The sequence below is a fragment of the Ascaphus truei genome, chromosome 5, assembly GCF_040206685.1.
Source record: "Ascaphus truei isolate aAscTru1 chromosome 5, aAscTru1.hap1, whole genome shotgun sequence".
Classification (NCBI taxonomy): Eukaryota; Metazoa; Chordata; class Amphibia; order Anura; family Ascaphidae; genus Ascaphus; species Ascaphus truei.
In genome coordinates, this window is record NC_134487.1 from 30,297,536 (window position 1) to 30,322,702 (window position 25,167).

General features: G+C 39.3%; 1 protein-coding gene across 3 annotated transcripts in view; it reads left to right on the top strand.

Moving 5' to 3' along the window:
- Nucleotides 1–25,167, top strand: part of SEMA3A (semaphorin 3A) — a 280,469-nt gene that overhangs the window by 196,533 nt on the left and 58,769 nt on the right. For all 3 annotated transcript variants that reach the window (XM_075599556.1, XM_075599555.1, XM_075599554.1), the window contains exons 7-11: nucleotides 3,365–3,507; nucleotides 14,122–14,236; nucleotides 14,378–14,447; nucleotides 17,444–17,588; nucleotides 22,353–22,572. In XM_075599556.1, coding sequence (XP_075455671.1) covers nucleotides 3,365–3,507; nucleotides 14,122–14,236; nucleotides 14,378–14,447; nucleotides 17,444–17,588; nucleotides 22,353–22,572 — 693 coding nt within the window. The remainder of the gene's footprint in view (nucleotides 1–3,364; nucleotides 3,508–14,121; nucleotides 14,237–14,377; nucleotides 14,448–17,443; nucleotides 17,589–22,352; nucleotides 22,573–25,167) is intronic.

Below are 25,167 nucleotides of genomic sequence, written 5' to 3' on the forward strand. Positions count from 1 at the left end.
GAGATGTATGCACAAAACAGAATTCTCTCGTGGAGGAACTTAACATTTTGAAAAAGGAGAAAAGCATTAGAATAATTCAGAAGCACTGCAAAGCTCTTATCCAAGGAAGAAGGGAAAGAGAAAATTATCAGCGTAAACGCGCCGCAACTATCATCCTACAGGCTGCCTACAGAGGGATGAAAATTCGTGTGTTCAATCACCGGAATAAAGCAGCCTGTGTTCTTCAATCATTCTACCGTGCCCGCATGGTACGAAACAGGTTCCTCATTATGAAAGGAGCAACTATAAAAATCCAGTCTCTGACTAGGATGACACAGAACAGGATTCGCTATCAAACCCTGAGAAATGCGTCACTGGTTATCCAGCGGTACTTCCGCCTGAATAAATGTAGACCTCAGGAAAGAGAGGTCCAAGACTACATGCCTGCCGGCTGCAAAGGTAAAATGCCACAGGGTACAGCCAGAGTTAGTGAGAGCCCCATCAAGGTGAAGGTGCTCCAGGTAATCAGTGCTTCATCTTCTAAATACCATATAATTGCCCAAAGGAAAAATCCCAAATCTCTGTGAGTGATGGTCATGAGAAAATACATGGCAGTAAGAAGTACCATAAAGGTTCAAAGGTCGCAAATCAAAAGCGACGAAGGTCAACGCTGGCCTTGAATTTTTCCGGATCTCGCCACTCTGGGCCACAATATAAAGACAAAGACTATCTGGGCCCAGAGTTCCGTCAGAAGCTAAAGAAACAGTCCAGTCATTTGCAGTTTGCAGCGGCCTATGAAATAAAGTCAGGAAATGTAATGGACTGGAAGTCAAAGAAAAAAAAAAAAAAAATGTGTTTGGGGAATTGACCGATATTTTTTTTGTTATTACACGTGTGGACTATGTCACGGACACTTAACTATGCAAATAAGCTATTGTAGTTAAGGTATATTAGGCCTCTAGAATAAGCATTTTGTCAAGGGTACAGTGTTATATTGGTTCTCTGTGTTGAAAATGTAGCTAAACTACAAATTAATATACAGGGTTGATGGACCTTTCAGTTTGTAAATTATATAATGAAGTTCATATTCGTGTCATGTGAATACTTAATGTTGTACTGAGGAGTTAGCTCAAGTATTTCAGGTAGGACGCTCACCCCAGTGAGGTCCATGGCCGCTCACCCCAGTAGGTGTGAGCTGGGGAGGGGGATATGTGACATAGTCCAAAGATGTTAGGCAGCTTTCTGCCCCATTTTAGAGCAGAAAGTGCAGGAATAGTTACAAATGATCCGTTCCACAGCTTCCCATTACCTCAGGCAGCTGGATGGAAAATCCAGACCACAGATTACAATGGCTCTAGTTCTCCCTCACCTGCTCTTCTAATCACATGCACAGGTATTTAGAGCAGAGAGGTTTTGCATTTCACTCTCTCTCCTTGGAGCCTGGGGGCTGGGGGTGTCGCTACTCTCCTGCATCCAGTATCGAGGTTGACGGCCTCTCCACGTATGACAGTACCAGAGGATTTGCCTGGACACCACGAACAGATAAGACAAAACAAATGATTACTGCTGTTGCTAAAAGACTGTGCTGTATATTGTGTCCCTAAATGAGAGAGCATTGTTTTAAGCTGGGGAACCAGTTTAGTTGGCCAGCAGCTGTTAGAGAGACTGATTCTGATGTGTAGTTAGATCCCTGAAAGGGATAGGATTTGCTTATATGATTTTGGTTTTATTTCTTGAAATAACAGTGTGGGAAATATTGTAACACTGAAATGTGTGAACTGCTGAATGAAAGTTTCTGAGTACCTCTAACCTACACATGTTAAAGCTGCAGTACCTTACTTGGATGAAAATAAAGCAGGCAGAAGCCTGAGTTAAGCAGCATAATACTTTGCATGATCCTGTTTGTTGTATAATTAACCCTAGAAGACTGTGTCGGGAAGAACCCAGACAGACGTCAGCACTACAAAAGAGGGGCGTTTGTCACAATATATATATATATATATATATATATATATATATATATATATATATATATATACAGTGTTCGACAAACCTATACATTTGCTCGCCCCGGGCGAGTGGATTTAACCCCCCGGGCGAGAAAATATTGGCCCAAGCAGCATACGTTTGGTACTAGGTGGCGAGTAGATTTTTTTGTGTGGCGAGTAGATTTTTTGGTGATTTGTCAACCACTGTATATATATATATATATATATATATATATATATATATATATATATATATATATATATTATACACACAAAAATATACAGGTGTATATAGAGTCTCAGTCCCCTGCCCCTGTTGCTATCATTTACCTGTAGTTGCTTAGCAACACTGACCCACTCCCTTTCTTTGCTATTGTATATTCGCGCATTTTTCAGATATTTATTGTCTGGCCCCTATCTAACATGTTAACCCTGAAGTAGGTCTGAATTATTGTGATCTCATTTTGACTATATATATATATATATATATATATATATATATATATATATATATATATATATATATATATATGTACAGTTTTTTCATGTTTGTTAGATTGATTAATACAGTACAATCTAATACAAAAAAATACATTAATCTCATTCTACTGTCATTTACCCCTTTTTTCTAAAAAGTTAAGTTAGGAAAATATAGTGTACAGTAGAAAACAGTAAAGGACTTTTTAAAAACAGACTAAAAAAGGAACATTTTTATTAGGTTTGTAAAGCGCTGAGCACACTGTGGGCACCAATTAAATAAAGACATGCATACATGCAAGTATGGGGAAATACTAGTGGCAACAGATAAAATAGATGAGAGGCGATTGAACCTGGCCAAAAAGTATGTACTGTATGAGGCACAGCCAGGGAGAACCACAGATATTGAAAAAAACTTGGAAATGCAAACCCAGATAGAGCACAAAAAGTGCACTCCATAAATTGGCAAAACATATCTATTGCACTTTATGAATTACATACAATAATAGAAGATGTTTAGAACCAGAAAAAAGAAACAGTTGTTAGAGCAGCATGCAAAATAAGAGACTTATAAGAGACCCATTCATGAGTCTGGCATGCCCTGACTCTAAAGTTATCTAGAGACACATATAGTATATGTATAATTGTAAAACATTTCAGAACCAAGATCATTATAAATGGTGAATTAAAATGCACAGGTTTGTAACTCTGCTACCACGCAATTATAAGCAAACAATTGGACAACACATTAAATTTTTAATTCTAACGTATATTATTCTGTTTTCATATTGGACAAACATATATGAATTTAATTAAACTTTCCTGCACTGGTGTTTTGTGGACGATTGAAATTAGAGTTATTTAAGAAAATTATATGTTTTAAATGAGCTGAGGAAATGTAACTTTTTTTTAATGTCTAGATCCTAGGTTTGTTGGTGCCTATCTAGTCCCAGAGAGCGACAATCCAGAAGATGATAAAGTCTACTTTTTCTTTCGTGAAAATGCAATAGATGGGGAACACACTGGAAAGGCCACACATGCTCGAATAGGACAACTATGCAAGGTACAATTGAAATTCATTAATACCTAATGTAACAATGAGATGATATACTTGATTAAGTAGGTGATGCTGCATATACTTTGTCTTAGAGTATATTACCATTCTATATCCTTTGATACACTTTGTGAAGTGTATTGAGACCTTTAATGTTGAAAGTATGTTATTCTTTTAAGTAAAACACAAAAAACGGGTTTAAATCAGCACACATATACTTTTACTTTTTGGCTCAAAACTTATTACCATCTGTAAAGTAAGAATGACATTTAGTTTTTAGGCCTACATGAAACCTAGTTCACAGTTCACAGTTCACAGTTCACAGTTCACATAACCTTTACAACACATAGGGTTAAATATTATTAAATGTTACCATTTTCAACCTATGTTAAATGTAGACGACAGATACTCATCCTATATTTGTATATACAGTACATTGATCCAGTAGAAAGCAATTCACCCCTCTACCTGTAAAACATCCAATGTTGTCTCTGTTCAAGAGTTAGAAGTAACATGTCTAGTGTGACAAAACATGCATATTGTATCAGATTTCAGTGGAGTAGTTAGTAGCAGAGCACAGCTAGCCGACATCCAAACTTGGGAAAAAAATCAGAAAGATCCAGGGCAACTCAGAATTGACATAAGTTTAATTGCAAGCAGAAAAAAGATGGCCTAGATGAATGCGCCTACGCGTTTCATGGTGGAGCACTTTATCAAGGTACCAACCTGAGTTTGGATGTCGACTTGCTGTGCTCTGCTACTAACTACTCCACTGGAATCTTCTCAACACTCCAGACTGCACGCTGTGGATGCTACAGGATTGTCATTGAAGCTGACAGGTAACGGGCCAGGGTGCCCTGTTATACACTGTTCTAATTGAACTATATATTGTTTATATGATTGGGTGCTTATTGTTGTGTCTCAACTATATGGCTGTCAGTTGGACACCACTAAATAGACACACATCCCTTTCAAGTGACACTATGGGCCTCATGCAGTAAGCCCCGATACAAAATTTTCGGCACGAATTGCGAAAATGTTTTTTTTGGGCGATTTGCCCTCGCAGTATTCAGTAAGGGCCGAATCCTTCCGATCCCTGCTGAAGCACTGCGAAAGCAAAGCTGCCGATGAGCTGTGGCGATACAGCCTGGCTCCCGATAAGGCTCCTGATAAGCCTTTGGTGCCGATAGATGTTTGCAGCTGAGAGAGACAAGTCGCTCTCTCAGCGCAAACTTCGGCACCAAAAAAAGTATTTAAAAACAACTTTTATTCATAGTGTACATGTGCAGGGGGTCTTCGGAGCTGAACCGCGTTGGTTTGAGGTCCGGGGACCCCCTGCCCCCCGAGATACAGGCCCCTTTATGAGGTGCCGGTATCCCTCGGCGTTTAAAGGTCCCGATCACGTGACCGCGACCTGTAAACAAACCAGAGGGATACCGGCACCCCATAAAGGGGCCTGTATCTCGGGGGGCAGGGGGTCCCCGGACCTCAAACCAATGCTGTTCTGCTCCGGAGACCCTCTGCACATGTACAGTATAAATAAAACACACACACATCAATAAAGACTCGTTCCTTACCTTGGCGGCTATGTGCAACGGTAATGAAGCAGCATGAATGTCTTTTTAATTATACTGTACAGTGAGCAGGGGGTCCACTGAGCTGAACCGCATTGCTTTGTGGAGCAGGGACCCCCTGCTTCCCGAGTTACAGGCCTCGGTATGTGTCATCGGGTGGCAGTGTCGCCGCCATGTTTATAGCGTCCCCGCAATTAACATGGCGTCCACACTGTAACCGATGGCCCAAACCGGGGCCTGTAACTCGGGAGGCAGGGGGTCTCTGAGCCACAAATAAATGCGCTTCAGCTCAGGGGGCCTCCTGCTTCCGCACAATATTATTAAAATACATTAATGCTGCTTCATTACCATAGCGGATAGCCGCTAAGGCAATGAAGGGGTTAACGCATAGTAGCATGTTTATTGGGGACAAATGCCCCCAATAAACATAGCATCAATACACAACATACAGTATAGTAATGGGCAGAATGACTATTATCCACAAATGGATAATAGTGCAGTTGTCCATTTACAATACATACACAACAATAAAGACTTTAAATACATATAGCACTCACCCATGTCCCACTGCCACGATGAAGGCCATCCTCATCTTCATCCTGCCCATGCCCCATCCGCTTCTGCAAAACAAACACAAGAATTACAACATCCAAATTAATGTCCCCTAACCCCTTAATCACCATAGCGGTTATTAACCGCTACAGTTATTAAGGGGTTAAGCCACCATCACCCACATACCCTCCCCCACAAAGCCCCCCAACCACCCTCACCCAATACCCACAGGGGAGTCCTACCAAATACCCTTGGGCCTAATACCCCCTCCCCCAGCACATACAGTACAATAATGTGCCAAATAACTATTATCCACATAGGGATAATACATTATTTGGCCATTATTAAACACATTCAATAACGTTAAAATGTAAAGAAACTTGTACTAACCTCATCAATAAGAAGTCTCCGTCGCCAGCATCATCCTTGGGGTCCGTTGCCAACATTAGAAATAGCCACAACATTTCAATATCATTAACATAACACTGAACCCCTTAATCACCTTATCGGGTACTAACCTGAAAGGTAATTAAGGGGTGAAGCCATCCTGCAATGCCTACAACAGTTATGCATAATATCCTCAGTGAAATAAAAACCAATTGCCTAACCAAATTCCATTTAATCATTCAATCTGTAGGCTCACATGCCTCATAAAACATTGCATTTACAGTGTATACATGTAGCATAACATGTAAACTGCATGTACACGCTGCAAATCAATGTTAACAATACAATAATGCCACTCAAATCGCCATACATCACAAGAAGTATATTATTTAATACAATAAACTCACCATCAATGAATTACCACACATCAATTACATCCCTAAACAATTAAAATACCATCCATACCAATTACACAATGAACTAAAGCTATCCTAACAGAGAACAACTTCAAAACATAGTCAAAAGTACACCAACAATTACAATATAATAAAGCAAGGCTTTCCATATCCTACTGTACGGCCTGGAAGCCCAAAACTTACATCTGTCTAAAAATAAAATACATTTAGCACACATCAATGCATAGCCACAATGATTAACAATACAGAATTAGAAGCTTTAACAACACTATCATTTCTTACCCTGTATATATATCTGTACACATACATACAGACATACATACAGTGGGAAGAAATGATATGCATTGTAAAAAATGAAAACATGAAAAAGCAACACAAAAAACAGTTACATTAAGTACATTTCTTTATTTAACTTACCATTACTTGCCCCCACCGACTCCCGTTGATCAGCTTACTCACGAACCAATCCACGACACCATCCACTACACCATCCAGGAACAAATCCACGAACCAAACCAGGAACCAATCCAAGAACAAGTGCAGGAACCAATCCAGGAAGCAAGCCACGAAGAAATCCAAGAAACAATCCACGACACGATCCAGGAACAGGAACCCATAAAAGAAAAAAAACATAACAAATTAAACATTAAAATAATAAAACATGACAATCAAGGGTTGTACTAGTTTTATTCTTAGTGAATCTGTATTACAATACCTTGTTCCGGGTCTTCTTGACGTCCGGTGCCACGCCCTGGTCTTCAATCTTCAGGAGGAGGTCCGTCCTCCTCGGCATCTGCCTTCAAAATGAGACGACATAGGCTTTTATAGGCCTATGACGTCACATTTGTCGTCATATGGTTCCCACGGCCCTGATTGGGCCGTGAAAACCATGTGTTTTGGCCGATGTAAAAAAATTGATGACGTCACTTAAAGGCAATGCCAGCACAGCCAATCAGAATGGCTTTGCTGCTATTGCCTTTAAGAAAACGTCATGAAATGACACATGGCCGGACTCACATGGTAAGCCAGCCAATCAGAGCGTGGGAACTCCATCCCTACTCTGATTGGTTCAAGTACCATGTGAGTCCGGCCATGTGTCATTTCATGACGTTTTCTTAAAGGCAATAGCAGCAAAGCCATTCTGATTGGCTGTGCTGGCATTGCCTTTAAGTGACGTCATCAATTTTTTTACATCGGCCAAAACACATGGTTTTCACGGCCCAATCAGGGCCGTGGGAACCATATGACGACAAATGTGACGTCATAGGCCTATAAAAGCCTATGTCGTCTCATTTTGAAGGCAGATGCCGAGGAGGACGGACCTCCTCCTGAAGATTGAAGACCAGGGCGTGGCACCGGACGTCAAGAAGACCCGGAACAAGGTATTGTAATACAGATTCACTAAGAATAAAACTAGTACAACCCTTGATTGTCATGTTTTATTATTTTAATGTTTAATTTGTTATGTTTTTTTTCTTTTATGGGTTCCTGTTCCTGGATCGTGTCGTGGATTGTTTCTTGGATTTCTTCGTGGCTTGCTTTCTGGATTGGTTCCTGCACTTGTTCTTGGATTGGTTCCTGGTTTGGTTCGTGGATTTGTTCCTGGATGGTGTCGTGGATGGTGTCGTGGATTGGTTCGTGAGTAAGCTGATCAACGGGAGTCGGTGGGGGCAAGTAATGGTAAGTTAAATAAAGAAATGTACTTAATGTAACTGTTTTTTGTGTTGCTTTTTCATGTTTTCATTTTTTACAATGCATATCATTTCTTCCCACTGTATGTATGTCTGTATGTATGTGTACAGATATATATACAGGGTAAGAAATGATAGTGTTGTTAAAGCTTCTAATTCTGTATTGTTAATCATTGTGGCTATGCATTGATGTGTGCTAAATGTATTTTATTTTTAGACAGATGTAAGTTTTGGGCTTCCAGGCCGTACAGTAGGATATGGAAAGCCTTGCTTTATTATATTGTAATTGTTGGTGTACTTTTGACTATGTTTTGAAGTTGTTCTCTGTTAGGATAGCTTTAGTTCATTGTGTAATTGGTATGGATGGTATTTTAATTGTTTAGGGATGTAATTGATGTGTGGTAATTCATTGATGGTGAGTTTATTGTATTAAATAATATACTTCTTGTGATGTATGGCGATTTGAGTGGCATTATTGTATTGTTAACATTGATTTGCAGCGTGTATATGCAGTTTACATGTTATGCTACATGTATACACTGTAAATGCAATGTTTTATGAGGCATGTGAGCCTACAGATTGAATGATTAAATGGAATTTGGTTAGGCAATTGGTTTTTATTTCACTGAGGATATTATGCATAACTGTTGTAGGCATTGCAGGATGGCTTCACCCCTTAATTACCTTTCAGGTTAGTACCCGATAAGGTGATTAAGGGGTTCAGTGTTATGTTAATGATATTGAAATGTTGTGGCTATTTCTAATGTTGGCAACGGACCCCAAGGATGATGCTGGCGACGGAGACTTCTTATTGATGAGGTTAGTACAAGTTTCTTTACATTTTAACGTTATTGAATGTGTTTAATAATGGCCAAATAATGTATTATCCCTATGTGGATAATAGTTATTTGGCACATTATTGTACTGTATGTGCTGGGGGAGGGGGTATTAGGCCCAAGGGTATTTGGTAGGACTCCCCTGTGGGTATTGGGTGAGGGTGGTTGGGGGGCTTTGTGGGGGAGGGTATGTGGGTGATGGTGGCTTAACCCCTTAATAACTGTAGCGGTTAATAACCGCTATGGTGATTAAGGGGTTAGGGGACATTAATTTGGATGTTGTAATTCTTGTGTTTGTTTTGCAGAAGTGGATGGGGCATGGGCAGGATGAAGATGAGGATGGCCTTCATCGTGGCAGTGGGACATGGGTGAGTGCTATATGTATTTAAAGTCTTTATTGTTGTGTATGTATTGTAAATGGACAACTGCACTATTATCCATTTGTGGATAATAGTCATTCTGCCCATTACTATACTGTATGTTAGGGGGGTATAGGTGTTGTTGGGTATATATATATATATATATATATATATATATATATATATATAATTATTTAATTATTTATTTAATTCGTTATTGTGGGGCTGGGGTGTGTTTTTTTTTATTATTGTGGGTAGTGGGGGTGTGTGAAGGGGGCATTAGCCCCAACAGTGGTTGTTTAGGGCTTGCGGTTGGGTAGCGGGAGGCCTTAACCCCTTCAGGACCGTAGCGGTATTAACCGCTACGGTCGTGAAGGGGTTAAGTGCCCCCGCATCCCCCCCGCAAGTCCTAAACTCACACCCAGGGCCAAATACCCCCCTCACCCATCCCCGCTACCCACAATAACGCTGGCACGGTGGGTTAACCCCTTCATTGCCTTAGCGGTTAGCCGCTAAGGTAATGAAGTGGCTTTTAAATGCCTTTTTCCTGCCTCGGATGCATGCCGGGGGGCTCCGGTGCGGGTATCAGCTCCGGAGACCCCCGGCATCAATCACAGGCAGGAAAAAGGGCTGATTTTTCCTAAGTGTCGCCCTTGCCGATGCTTCTCCTTCAGCAAGTTGCCAACTTTAGTTGGCAGGCTGGATTGGCCATAAAATCTCCAATCTGGCCTGCCGATCAGCACCAAAAAGCTGATCGGGGCTTACTGAATTCAGGCGGGAAAAAAAAGTCCCGATAAGTGGCTTATCGGCAGCCGGGTGGCGAAAAAAATTTTTTCGGAAGAAAAGTTGCCGATAATTCCCACTTATCGGGGCTTACTGAATCAGGAGGGCAAAAAACGGCTATAAAATGCCGAAAAAGCCTTATCGGGGCTTACTGCATGAGGCCCTATATCTTTTTTATTGGACAGCTCACTAGCATCTGGACATTTATCAATAGAAACCAACAAGTTGTTTATAGAACCATATGTGATTATGTGAGCACCACTCCCCACACTACATAATCTATATTGTATCAGATAACAGAAATAATTTCCTGTTGAAATCATTGTTGCCTTTGCTAAACAAATTGTGTATATTAGGCTTCTGCTTCAAACAATGCCTTCTCTGCAATGTCTTACTTAACCCTTGGCCACCTCTTCACTTCGACTTAGGGCTTCTTATGTCACACATATCTCTACCCTTGCCTTTGCACACTGACAGACCTAGGCCCCAGGATGTTGAGCTAGAAGCGGGAAGAGGGGCAAGTTGTTTTGTGGGGGTGGGGGAGAGAAGCCAGACGCTTGCTGAGTATAGGGGTGGTAAAGCGACCTGCTCAGCGTGAGCGGTGCCTGTTTGTTGAGTGTAGAGCATGCAAAATATTGGGGCCAACCTTTTTTCTAAAAATGGCCAGGCGCCCCTCCGCCACAGGCGGTTGTATTCATGCAACCAGCTCTCTTTCGGTGTTGTAAGATTACCTTTGAGTATGGCCACCTTCAGATCGTTCATCTTATGGCCAGAGTCAGAGAAATGTTCGCCGACTGGACTGTCTCTTTTTCCGCGTGTGATGCTGTACCGATGCAGATTCATTCTCTTGTTTAGTGCAGTTCCCTGAGGAAGGTTCTCTTGCTGGGACCGAAACGTTAGAGTTTGTGTGTCATGTTTGTGTTTTAATACACTGATTTACTGATTTGAATCATTTATATCTGAGTGCTGCTTGGTGATTGCTATTTTGGTGGGGATCGCAATATTGTATATACTATGTATATGGAGCGAGCACCGGACCATATTATCTCTATTGGAGTGCCAGCTCGCTTTTATTATATACATATATATATATACATATATATATATATATATATATATACCATATTTCCTTGATTGTAAGACGCCTTCGATTGTAAGACGCACCATCGATTTGGCCCTTACAATCGAGGAAAATTAAATTTTCACTTACCATGAAGCGGGCGACGGCGGCAGGAGAGGTCCCACGTCTGCAGATGGTTGAAGATGGACAGCGGGTGGGTGTGCGGCAGCAGGACGGGTCCAAAATCTGCAGGTGAATGAAGATATGAAGACAGCGGGCGTGCGGTGGGGTGCGGCGGCAGGAGATCATAATAGCAGGAGAGCTGAGCAGGAGCAGAGCGGCATAGGGGGAACGGCTTGGGAGGTGCACACTGAAACCGGAAGTCAGACACCGGTCAACTTCCGGTGTTACAGTGTGCACCTCCCAAGCCATTCCCCTTTGCCGCTCTGCTCCTGCTATTATGATCTATCAGCCGCCTCCACCACCGCACGCCCGCTGTCTTATCTTCATTCACCTGCAGACTTGTGATTTGTCCTGCCGCCGCCACTGCACTCCCGCCCGCTGCCATCTTCAACCATCTGCAGACGTGGGACCTCTCCTGCCGCCGCCGCTCACTTCGTCCTCCGCTGACATGGGACCTCTCCTGAAACATGTTAAGTGAAAAGAAGGGGTTAGTACTGTAGACACTTTTTTTAATACATCGATTCTAAGACGCACCCCGATTTCAGACATGTGAAAATCGAAAAAAAGGTGCGTCTTAGAATTGAGGAAATAGGGTATATATATATATTTAAAAAATGGAAATATAACTGTATATATATATATATCAGGGGTTAGAGCGAGGTTCCTCTCTATATCTATATATATATATATATATATATATATATATATATATATATATATATATATATATATATATATACTGTTTATCATATTTAAAGCAACAATTCCCCATATTTATTTATTTTTAAGTTTTCTTCTTCTTTCATAATTGAAACGGGGATGTCCAAACTTAACAGCAGTATCATTGCTCCAAAGAACCCTCCAGTTCCCGAGATACTGTATTTACCTTGTTTGGGTACCAGAAGTTCCTCTGAGCTAAGAACAGTTTGGTTTAGCTCTGGAAGCCCCACCTAGATCTATAAAACAAGAAAGCAAAAGCCAATAATGGGGTGATTGCTGCCTTAATAAGCTGCTGTTTCATCAAAGTTATGTTTGTAACATTCTCCTGTTAGGCCCCGTTCCTCACATTCTCATCTGGCTCTTATCAGAATGCCATTATGCACAGCCTATAGCCTGCAGTGATTTCTCTTTTATTGTTCTGTAGAGGTCACAAAATGAATGTCCTCCTGCCGTGCATACACTACGACGTGTATCTTCTAACAACAGCTTTTTGGTGTTATCAACAAACAGAATAGGATTTATCAAACCTCTTAGTTGCTATGAAATATTGACATATTTTTTTTTATACCAGTGATAAAAATTTGGCAACACATTGCTGTCAAATATTTTTTCACATTCATCATAAAAAGATATGTTACTATTTTTTTAATAAGGAACATGGTGCCAGATGTTTGAAGTGTTTGGGAGTTACATACATACATACATTTATGCCCAATGGCATTTGTATATGTTATTCATCAAGAACTCCTCTGAAAGTGTGTGCATTGATGACAGAAATCATAAATCCATATAGTGTGAGTAACACATTTTAAACATTTTCCAAATGTAAATATTCTTTTTTTTCCCCCTGGAGACTACACACGCTAACACTCTGCCGCAGAATTATTTCATTATTTCAAAGTCTGACTCTTCCAATGCTGTAGTGGCCGGTAGTGGAGATGGAGCGGCTCAGTGAGTAACGACACTGACTTGCACTGAGTTTGAAGCAGGGGAACCTGTTGTGACCTTGGGCAAGTCACTTTATCTCCCTGTGCCTCAGGCACCAAAAACATAGATTGCCACAGGGCAGGGACCTGTGCCTGCAAAATGTCTCTGTAAAGCGCTACGTAAAACTAGAAGCGCTATACAAGAACATGCTATTATTATTATTATTAGTGCACTTTTTGCTCTGTAGGATCTTCCAGTGTTTAGAGCTGAAGGACTCGCTCAGTGCCTATTCTAGTAGCTGCAAGAAGTGCATATCTGTGAGAAAATTGCTCTTTTCGCTTAGATATGCAAATCACCATATTGTAAAAGCCCTTCTCGCATTTCCACACCATGTATATTTTAGAAGTGGAAAATCTTTTAGAATACAGCAATCACAATTCAGAATTTCCCCTCGCTACTTACGGTATTGACATTTATAATATCGCAGCTACTAGAATAGTCCCCACTTACTCTAAGGAGAAAGAGTGGCTCAGTGAGTAAAGACGCTGGCTCTGTAAACAATGACACTGAGTTTCAAAAGCTGATTTGATTCCTGCTCCGTGACCTTGGGCAAGGCACCCTATATCCCTCTGCTTCGGGCACCAAAAACATAGATTGTAAACTCATCCGGGCAAGGACTGTGTCTGAAAAAATCCTGCACACTATTCTTTAATTCTAAGCACTATTAATCCCACTTGGAGAAAAGTGTTCCAGTATATGACTATTATTTTAGTATTAAAAACAATGACATTGACATAGAAGCAAGGGCCTGGTTTGAATCCTCACCTAAGCTCCCTGGCCAAGTTCATTTTTCTCCATGTGCCTCAGGCACAAAAATGAGTTCTACAGAGAATGGGCTCTTTGTGCCTCCACAACTCATTGCCCAGTGCAGTAGAAGAAGAAAATATTAACGTTACCTCACCTTTTTGCTGCCAAACATACCTGAAATACAATGTATTGCATACCCTTCTGGCACTGAAAAGGTTAAGCATTGACAGAACCAGAGCAGTGTGTAACAGTAAATGCAAACTGGGAGATTTTGTTCTTACCAATTTGCCTGACTTGTAGCATCCTAACCATACACCTTTCTCTGCAGAATGACTTTGGTGGGCACAGAAGTTTAGTTAACAAATGGACAACCTTCCTCAAAGCACGACTGATATGTTCTGTGCCTGGTCCTAATGGTATCGATACCCATTTTGATGAATTACGTAAGTATACGGTTATTTGTGTGTGTAATATGTATATGTCAGAAATGTACAGTGATCGATGGGGTACTTGGGAATGGACTTGTAGTTCCAGGAGTTGAGTATGAAAACATTTTCCCCTCATACTGTGTTTTTTTGCTACAGAGGACGTGTATTTAATGAACTCAAAGGACCTCAAAAACCCAGTCGTCTACGCGGTATTTACAACTTCAAGGTACAACATTGATGATGTTTTTTTTCAGTCGACACAAAATGGTTTATTATTTGATCATTATGGATATTTTTTGTGTGTATCACTACCTGATGTAGTAACAAAGGAGGGAGAGGAAGTAGGTGATATGATACCTTTTATTGGACCAACAAGTAAGTGATACCTTTATGTCACAAGCTTTCGAATCTCTCGGGGTCCTTCATCGGGTATGGCAGAACTACAGAAACACAATATAATACACAGTGTGTAAGATGGATATCTGGTATCACTATCTGATGTACACCGTTGCATATATAAAGCTACCAAATATGTGAAATGCTGAACTGGAGGCGTGTTCATGTGGTGCAGCAATAAAAGTGTACAATAAAAGACAAAGAATCCCAATGCTACATCCAATATAACAACAAAAATATAGATAAATACTGTTTGTCTTCTCATAAGTATGGGTCATTTAGTTAAACTCTTTGGCCAAAGTGTTATAAGCCTGCAGTCATGTCACGGGATGACCACTTTGCCGGTCCTAACACTAGCTGTGAAACTTCTCAATTACTTCTGTAATGGAGGGAGAAATGTCTCAATAGTTAGTCTTCCACAGGTGCATAAAAATATATGTAACCAGGTAACCTCTGGTCCCCTGGTTCTTTTGCTTTCACCCCCCTCTTACCTTCCGGTGCAGGGAGGTTGATGCCGGGTGAGCGGGTCACCGGAGACCCGCGGCGAATGCCACTGCAGGGCGCCACCATGTCAGGGACACTCGCACATGCGTAGTGGTCCCAGTAGTTGTGGCGGCCGTTACAAACAAGGCTCCGCAAGGGGCTACAAGTCCCAGCAGCCCCCTGGGCTGCTTGTACCTGTTGCAGCACAGCCAATAGGGCTTCAGGGTTAATGGAGGAGGGGAAAGGATACTGTTGACGCGCTGAGGAGCACGACAGTCGGAAGCAGGACAGCAAGAGGATAGGTAAGGTCCAGGGAGAAGTCCTCCACTGGACTATGGATTAGGCCAGAATACCTCCTTCAGGTCCCAGCTAGGCCCCGACCAACTAGCTTGTGTACTATAGGGAAGGCTCCAGATAGGGACGCTCCCCTTAGACTTTTAGGGCTATTATTATTGCACTGGTGACGGATGCCACGTGGTGCGCATGGCCGTGGTCTGAGACCAGACCACTGAGACGCTGATAGAGACTTTCTTCTGGTGGCAAAATCCAGCGGGAACCCACCCCCCGTGGAGTCGGATCTTCGGTTGACAGATTGACTGTTTGTGTGTTATCAATCAGCAATACCCGGGGCTGGTGCGCCCAGGCAGGTATCTCTACAAGTGCACCAACCATTCACGTGGGCAGCGCTGACTCACACTTGGGGTGGGATAGGCCTTTGTGGCCTGGACACAGGGACACTGGTGCCACTTCACCCAAGTTCTGTGGGGATATCCTCGGGGTTGGTGTTCAGACATACTTAGTATAATTACTGCCAGTAAATACTGTTACATATACTCCTGTGTGTCAGTACAAACTGTATGATCTTGGGAGGGGCTCTCCTACTGTGTGAGGATCCTTCCCAGGTGGAGGCGTCGTTAGTATACTCATTACACATACTCCAGGCTCCCATTGGCGGAGGATCAGGCCTCCTGTTTGCCACTCCGGTATAGCAGCACAGATGGTCACCCTAGACACGGGGAAAGGGGGCTACAGTGCATACAGTATATATGTTATGATGTGGTGGTGTTGGGGTTAGAGATGGCAGGGATTGTGTATGGCAGCAAGATAGTGAACATAGAATAGGTAGCTGCTCTAAAAATGTAACCTTACCTATTTTATTTAAAAGAAAATCTAAAACAAGTTTTCATGCTGGTTACAGTCATTCTTGACCTTGTGCTTGTATATTTGTTATACAAATAAAATATGATTAATGACCAATAAATTGTTGTCGAAGTCACATTTTAATAATTAATTGTCAAAAACATATGCATCAATTAGGAATAAAACAGTTGATGGAAATATACTAAATATAGAGATACTCATGGTCAGATAAAGCTAAACTAGTACGTGATTGGAAATGGCTACAAAAAAATACATGTTGAAATAAATAAATATAGGTGATCATGAAATGTTGTTTAATATATGTTTAAAACAAAAAATATAGTTTTAATCATCTGAAAAACAAAAAATAAAGACAAAAAAGGTATTGTTGATCTAGTATCCTGAAATTACGTTTCCTCAAAATCCGAACAACATAGAACTGTTGTTTAGAATTTTGCTAACACTGTTGATTTTTAGATTTCACTTTAATATTCAATGGCCATAGATTCGATTGGTTTAATGTACACATCAAACTTAAGGTCTTTGTAATTAGAGATGGCTGAAAATCTGTCCAAATCCGATCTGTGGATTTTCCGCATTGTTTTTTTTTTTTAACCAGAATCCTATCTGCACATGAAAATGTGAAGGCGGATTTGACAGTAACAAATTGGGCGCAGATGCTTCCTAATCCGCCATTGGCTGCAATCTTAAATTCCATTGCGGATTTTGAAAAATCAGTTTTGCCCAGACCCTGAAATATGATTTTTCGGAGGGGGAGAGAGTGAGAGAAAGAGGGAGAAATACTTGTGCTCAAAAAGCAGCACACCTTAGATAACTGGGAGATATGCAAAGTATATGTAAATGACTCACAACCCACACTATCTCATTTGCATATCTCCCAGGTATCTATGGCGTGCTCGTTTTTTAACACCGTATCTTTCTATAAGTTTTTTTGGAGGGAGGTTTGATGGGATATATTATTATTTTTATTATTTTTTAAATGTTTTACCAGGAAGTAATTCATTGAGAGTTACCTCTTGTTTTTAAGTTTGTCCTGGGACATACAGCACTTGGGACTTTAAAAAAAATGAATCTGTCTTATTGAGACTTAGCTGAGCCTCGAATGAACTTGCGCATTTGTATTTCTGTGAAAATGTTACTCTAACATAATGTTATAAACAAGATATATTTTTTTTCTTCTAGTAATGTCTTCAAGGGATCAGCTGTGTGTATGTACAGCTTGTCTGATGTGCGGAGAGTTTTTTTGGGTCCTTATGCTCACAGAGATGGTCCAAATTATCAGTGGGTGCCATATCAAGGAAGAGTTCCATACCCTCGCCCGGGAACTGTAAGTGCAATATCATGTGAACTGAAAACAGATAGTAACATCTATTACTAATGTATAATACATATTGCTTTTGTTAATCTAGTTGGGGGCTCATTCGTTAATGGCACCATCAATATATATATATATATATATATATATATATATATATATATATATATATATATATATATATATATAGAGGTATCAGTACCGTGTTAGCCGAGCTTCAATAATCAAAAAATAAATAGATGATACCGTTCTGTGGCTAACGAAATGCTTTTATTTGTGCGAGCTTTCGAGATACACTGATCTCTTCTTCCGGCGATGTTACAATGAACGAAGCATGGATTACTTAAAAACAGTGTCTCTTGGAATGTTATCTGTGCTGTTCCTTCCCCCGGTGTGGATGTGTTTTATGGCTAGATATGTGTTATATATATATATATATATATCAAAAAGAAAACAGCGCGGCTCCCATAGCGTAAAATTGTAATTTAATATTAAAAATGACGTGTAGATGAATCACGGACACTTACAATGTGCAGGTAAAATAAAGACAGGAATATAAGATCGTTTGTAGTCACCACGATGGAGCCTCTGTGGAGAGATGGTACTGGCATGTCCTACACACTCTTGCTACGAACGCCAGGTGGGTGCGCGCGCACCTAGTCTCCTCCTGGAAATAGATCTCGCGAGAGTGTGGGTCCCCTCCACGTAACAGGATGCTGACACAGAGGTCAGGCTTCTTGCGTCACCATGGAATAATCCAAACGCCGGCTCCAAATGGAATCGTATAACTGATGACTAATAAACTAAAAAGTTCATAGATAGTTCATGAATGGTAAATGGATATAATAAGTCCAATACTAGCTCCTTCCCTACGCGTTTCGTCGCGATATGCGACTTCCTCAGGGGTTGAGCTGAACTAAGAGAATTGCCAAATATATATACACCTGTACAATTGATGCACATAGAACACTTGGATGTTAATTAATGATAAAAACCATTAACTCTTGCAGGGCTGGGTCAAAGGGGAAAGTGGAGGGAAGGGAAGGGGGTGGAGGGGGAAAGGAGGTGGACATAAAAACATGAGGTACAATAAATAGTGGCATAAAACATGATAAAAGTGTTGCACCCAATGTATACATATAACAAACATATATAAAACATGCATATGATCTATATTATACAATAACAACAGTATATATATGATACTACTGCTAAACTCACTTAAAACATAATGGAAATATACATAAATAGGGTATAATTATACATTGTAACATAATAAATATACTATATTGCTGTAGGTTTAATGAATATAATATTGTGTAGAAGATGAAAAATGAATAAAAATAAAAATATATATATAAATATATATATAATGAGAAGATATAAGGTGAATGAACCAGTATACAATGTAAAAATGCAGAATGAGATAAAGGTCATTAACTGAAAAATGTATGAAAAAATAAAAATAATAAAAACTGAAATGAAGATAAATAATAAATAAAATGAAAAATAAAAATACAATTAAAAATAAAAATAAAACATAAAAATGGAAACAAAAATGATGATATTAATAATGACCTAAGTGGTGAGATATGGAAATGGAGATATATATATTTCCCAAAGAAATAAGCACAGACGCATATTAAAAGGAGTTATTAGGTGTTATATATGCCACCAAAGATGATACAGTCATTGAACGAAAACACAGGGGCTATGAAACACTAAACCAGTGTGCTGGTATCTATGTGTTCATTAAACCCTTTTGGTGCCAAAGTATCCAGTGTATATATCCAAAAGGTCTCTCGCAAACATAGCTTCTTGAATCTATCACCTCCGATATGGGACATTGGTATATGTTCAATACCCCTAATGGTTAGAGACACCGGATCCCTGCGGTGGCAGATAGAGTAATGTCTGGAGAGACTATGGACCACATTAAATATTTAATGAGTTCTATGTGGACCAAATTGTTCTTAACTGATGTAAATTTCAATGTTTCTATGAACTTTTTCGAAGGAAAGAAGGACTCAGCATACCAACAAACTGTTAGACAGAACTGTATTTATAAAGAAAATGCACATTCTATCACTTTTCTGGTAAACAATTTTGTCAATAAACAAGGATTAAAAAAATTGAAAAAAATCTGTTTATATCAGCATTTCTGCAAAATAAAATCGACAGAAACAAATCCACAACACAGCTTATAATACGGATGAAAAGGTAATGGTGTCTTTTACATACAGCGTATCCTTGTCTGGCAAAGTAAAGGAATTCCCTTACTATACATATCTATAAAGATTAGCGTACGAAATGCATATTATTTTCCTTGGCTGCAGATATTGCTTTACATTCTTGTAGATTTTTGCTGGTATTGGTAGGATTTCACTTTTAATATACCCACCACAATATTTGGGGGGGGGGGGGCTATTGCAATTTGTGGTATGTGATCAGAAATAATATAGTGATTCTGACTGTTCTTAACCCTGTAAAAAAAAAGAACATGGAAAGAACCAGTTTAAATTCTAAATGTATGTGCTTTCATGGTCGTATTTAACCAAAACTATTTTAGAAATTCCAAAGAAGCTTTTGATTGCTTTTGCTCTTTTGTGCAGCTTATTTTCCTTGGGGCTATAAACTGATCTGCTGAATGTCAACGACAAGATAAAAAGGGTGTAATCAAAGATGTTACAGTATATCATCTTGATTTGAGTGTAGCTGGAGTAATCACTATCATTTCATAAACTAATCACTGGATCCGGAAATGCCTGTTGCACTTTGTTTTAGATGTTATGGAGCATATGGATCAAGGCAGAAATGGTGACATTCTGTGTCCAAAAATGTGCACCATCTTATATATTTTAAAGAAATCTTTTTTTTGGTTGTTTTTTGTACTTTGATTCATCTAGTGCAGTTTGTTTTGCACCAGAATAATAGCACTTTTGTCTTGCTAAATAATGGGTTATTCATTAAACGGCAATAGCAGCCAATCAGAACGCTGTCACGCGGAAAACTCCTATTGAAGTCAGTGGGAGTTTCTGCGCCATAGTGCCCCTATCGGCACCATGGCAGTTTAACCCCTTGAGTTCCCCATGACTTTGGCTCCCACATCATGGGATCTGGCACTGGAGGGAACCCATGACATAATAGCCATGTCATATTCTGGTCTTGTAGGGGAAATCACGTTCTGCATATACCTGTGGAGCACTGCACGCTATCTGCCCGGCTGAGACCCTTTCCACATCAGAAGTCAAATGTAATATAATGAATGTATTGTGGTAAATGTTATACCATGAAAGTTACAGTACATTTACATTTCAACTGAGTCCTGTGAAAATCAACTTCATTACAGATTGTGAAAATGTAACCTGTCCAGTGGAAAATAATATAAGAAATCAATGAACTATTTCAGCCAAACTGATGTGCTAGGGAGGGGTAAAAAAAAGATTATAATGAAATACGCTGTTTAATTACTAGAATTTTAGATGTCACTTTAATTTCTTTAACATGCTTTTGCTTTCTGTGCAGTTTTCTCTAGCGGTATTTGCTTCATTCAGAGAACAAGGGGAAGATAGGAATGGGCCTTTATTTGGGACAGTATTGATTTTTTATTTCATTACTATTTAATTATTAATACATTTGGATCAAGGTTAAAACAAAGAGAATTGATTTTTTTTTTCCCCCATTGTATTTTTAAGAGAATCCTAGATCTCCTTTAGGGATCCTTTTCTGCAGGAATTTACTGTACACATGTAACAAAAAAATCACATTACAAATAGACACAAATTTACAGCATACAAAGAGTATTGCCCTCCTTCAGCTTAAAGCGTAATGCACATTCAATGGGAAAGTGACCTGAAGCTTATTTTAACTGGAAACTAAATACTCTGGACTAAGTCACATTAGTATTCAATCTTGTGTCAATTGCTATGAATGCAATAAATGAAAACAATAGTGTTTTTGTGTAAATGCTTAAATGATTTATCACGGTAACATATGTAATTCTGCTTGTCACTTTGCTGCTAATATCTGGTCTCACATGAGATGCTCTTTGTTGACTAACTAATAAACTATGGAGTGAAACTAATTGGTGGGAGCTGATGCAGATTTGTTAGTACTGTACTTATTCGAATGGCTCCAGATGTACGAGACATCCGGTTTTTCCTCCCAAATATAACGGGATTCCAAGTGTTGTCGGATTGAAACTTTCTTGACTATAAATATAGATTATGAATCAAATTGGGGGCTACTTGTGGTTAGCGGTTGTATTTACGTAAGGGCACACGTAATATGCTTTAGCTGAGCATGAAATATTGTATTTTTAAACTAGTTTCAAATGTATTGTACATGAATATGTATATAGTATTTAAGAGAGCAAGTGATAAAGGAAGATGATCAATTACTAAAGAGGAGAAGAGACCTGGCAGAGGAAGGAATGTCACTGACCTAATGAAGCTAGGAGGACAGAATAGACGCTGTTATTGTGGCTGTCACCTACGCTTTTTTTTAAAGCTTTTTGAACTTGTTTACCTGTATGTAAAAATGGGGGAAAACTTGTCATTTACATTTTATTACAGCTTTTCAGTAAACTATCGCATATGCAATACGGAATTTTTACTAGCCCAAATTCTGCAAAATTGGCATACAGCCAATTAGAAAATATCAAAACACAGAATTTTTAAAGTTTCACCAAGTCAAACTGGTTTATTTTCTGTTCAAATCTAGATTTTTGGTGGTATTCATTTTATAATAAGATTATATTTTATTTTATGCCCACAGTGTCCAAGCAAGACCTTTGGAGGCTTTGACTCAACAAAGGATCTCCCAGACGATGTTATCATGTTTGCTAGAAGCCACCCGGCCATGTACAACGCTGTTTTTCCTATCAACAACCGTCCAATCATAATCAAAACAGATGTGGATTATCAATTTACACAGATCGTAGTCGATCGAGTAGAAGCAGAAGATGGTCAATATGATGTAATGTTTATAGGAACAGGTAAAGGTTTAAAATATGGCACTAAGCTTTACTTTTAGTTACAATTTGAATGCTATTTATTTACTTGAACAAGATAAAACAGTGTGCACTTTTAGACATCAGACTAAACAGGAAAGTGATAGTCACTGGTACAAAATGTGTATAAAAGGAATAGCTTAAATATTAGCACTGGGATGAGATCACAGTGAAGAGACGTGTGTTGGAAGGGATCTGTTTCGTTCTATGAGTGTGATATTATTGCTAAATGCCGCCATCAAAGAATGCAATTGGGTACTCGGGTCAGTTTTCAGATTCCTGTGTTGTAAATCTCCTGACTCAGTTCAAATTGATGCCTGATATAAATCACCAGAAAACTGAACACTGTGCTGAAGCTTTAGTTACTAACATTTTACATGTGTGGGAAAGTCTTACAGTTAGTTCAGGAAGAGGACAGTTGTAGACTGAGAATTAAACTGTAAAAAAAAATCGGCTATGGGTATTATAGCGTCGAGCTCTTACAATTAGTTCCTTTCCCACTAATCTGATTCTCTGGGTGCTATAAACATTCTTTCTCCCACAAATAAATTCCAATGTAACTTGACTTCTGGCATACATACATTCAGCAAACAAAAGCATGAACACCCAGTACAATGAGAATTGTTTATAGCCGTACCTAAACATTAACCGGTGTGACATAATCGACATGGCTCAAGGAAATTGCATAACTTTGCAGTGTGAGCATTCAGTCATATTGACATTTACATGGGCTTTAGTTGTACTTGTAAAGCTTAGTTATTATCAGAAACAATACGCCAAAGCTACATTGCTATAATTTATCTTATCTAATATTCTTAATTTGGGGGGGCAGGGGGTCCCAAATATCCTCATTTTGTATGAATAATTTTGTCAGATATGTTTTTCTTTAATATTTTTATATTGGGAAAATATGAGTAAATATTTGCAGTCTTATTTAATGTATCTACAAATAGACTTCAGGTTTAAATGTAATACACAGTTCAATAATTAAACGTCACAGCCCCCTCATGGCATAAATGGTAGACGTGAGCTCCTATTGATACCAGGTGCACCTTGGGCACTTGCTAGTTTTCTAGGGGCAGCTTGCCTTGAGATAGGGGGCAGCTTGATCCAAATGAAAGAGGAGCACCCTCCATTTCTGGCATCCAGGTCCTGGGCACGCCATGTGATCGCTCCGGGAGTCCGTCCCCCCCTGTTCCTGCCCAGCACTGAAACGGTTGGATAGATAGATGATTCATTATACTGTAACTGGTGGAAAAGCAGCACTTAGTAAACATGGTCCTAAGTGCACTGGCAGAGTATGGGAGTGTAGGGAAGAATATAGTTCTGTAGCATATTTGCATATATATACCAGTTTCTTTCAGCAGTTGTTTTTTTATATCAAGTGCACATACTTTTCCCTTTGCCATGAAAAAATTAAAAAGAGAACAAATGAAAGCTTTTAAAGAAGATTGATAACGTTAATCGGATCAATAGTAGCTTACTGTCTACAAGCTCTCCAGTATCTTCAGCTGAGAAAAACGGTGCTCCTTCTCTATGCCTGAAGAGGGTGCTTTCCCCAAAAGTGCAAACAATCAAGCCCAAACTAGTCTGCATAAGGTATTACGGTGAATTGCTCTCACAAGCTGTGATTTACGCTTACTAATCACACAGGATGGATGGATTAAATTCCCGTAAAATACAAATATTACCTATTTGTATCCTGTATTAATATATTGTTCTTCAGGGCTGCTGAATTCATGCAAATCAGGGAGTTATTTTTACCTGTTTGACTGATGATGGTGTCATTATTAATCGACAAAGAAACACAAAATGACAATGTATCTACAGACTTGAGAATTTACATGATTATTCCTCAAATAGATTTGTTTGGGAAATACGTCTTCAAAACATTTCTTTACTAGGAAAGTTATAATCTCTAAAAAATATAAAAAACGCTTGATTTATATTTTTGAAAAGAAATCAACCCCCGTACATGTAACTTATTGAACATGCCAGTGCCATTAGTTTTCCTTTGGTCCTTGAAGGGACAGCAAAATAGTAATTGAACTTGCAAGTCTCTTCTTCATATGTATGTGATTGTGTTTTCGGACTTTTGAACAAATCTACTCTTATGAACTACCACAGAAAGAATAAGGATGCAAAATTCTGCCTCTTGCTTCCTGAAAGTAGAATCCACAGGCTGCCTCGTTAATACAAGACCAGGAGAGTACTTCCACCCAACTGGAAAAACAAGTCATCAACATCTGCTCGCCTAAGCACTATCACATGTTGAGAAAAATTAAGTTTCACTTTAATTAAGAGAAGAAAAACTAAAGCTTCCTGGATTTTGTAATGCAGACCTCACATCAGTTAGATATAGTTTTAGCTGCAGGATTTGTAATACAAGCCCTATCTTTTGCAGACAATGCAATGCACCAACAAAACAAGACAATACCAAACCATATTATATGGTTTTTTTCAGGCTCGATATTAAATTACATTGATCTATGTGAGAGTGCATTTATAGTGCTCAAACTGTTTTCTCATAGATTGGAAAATTGCTTTGTTATAGTTTAGCAGACACTTGCAGATGTAGCA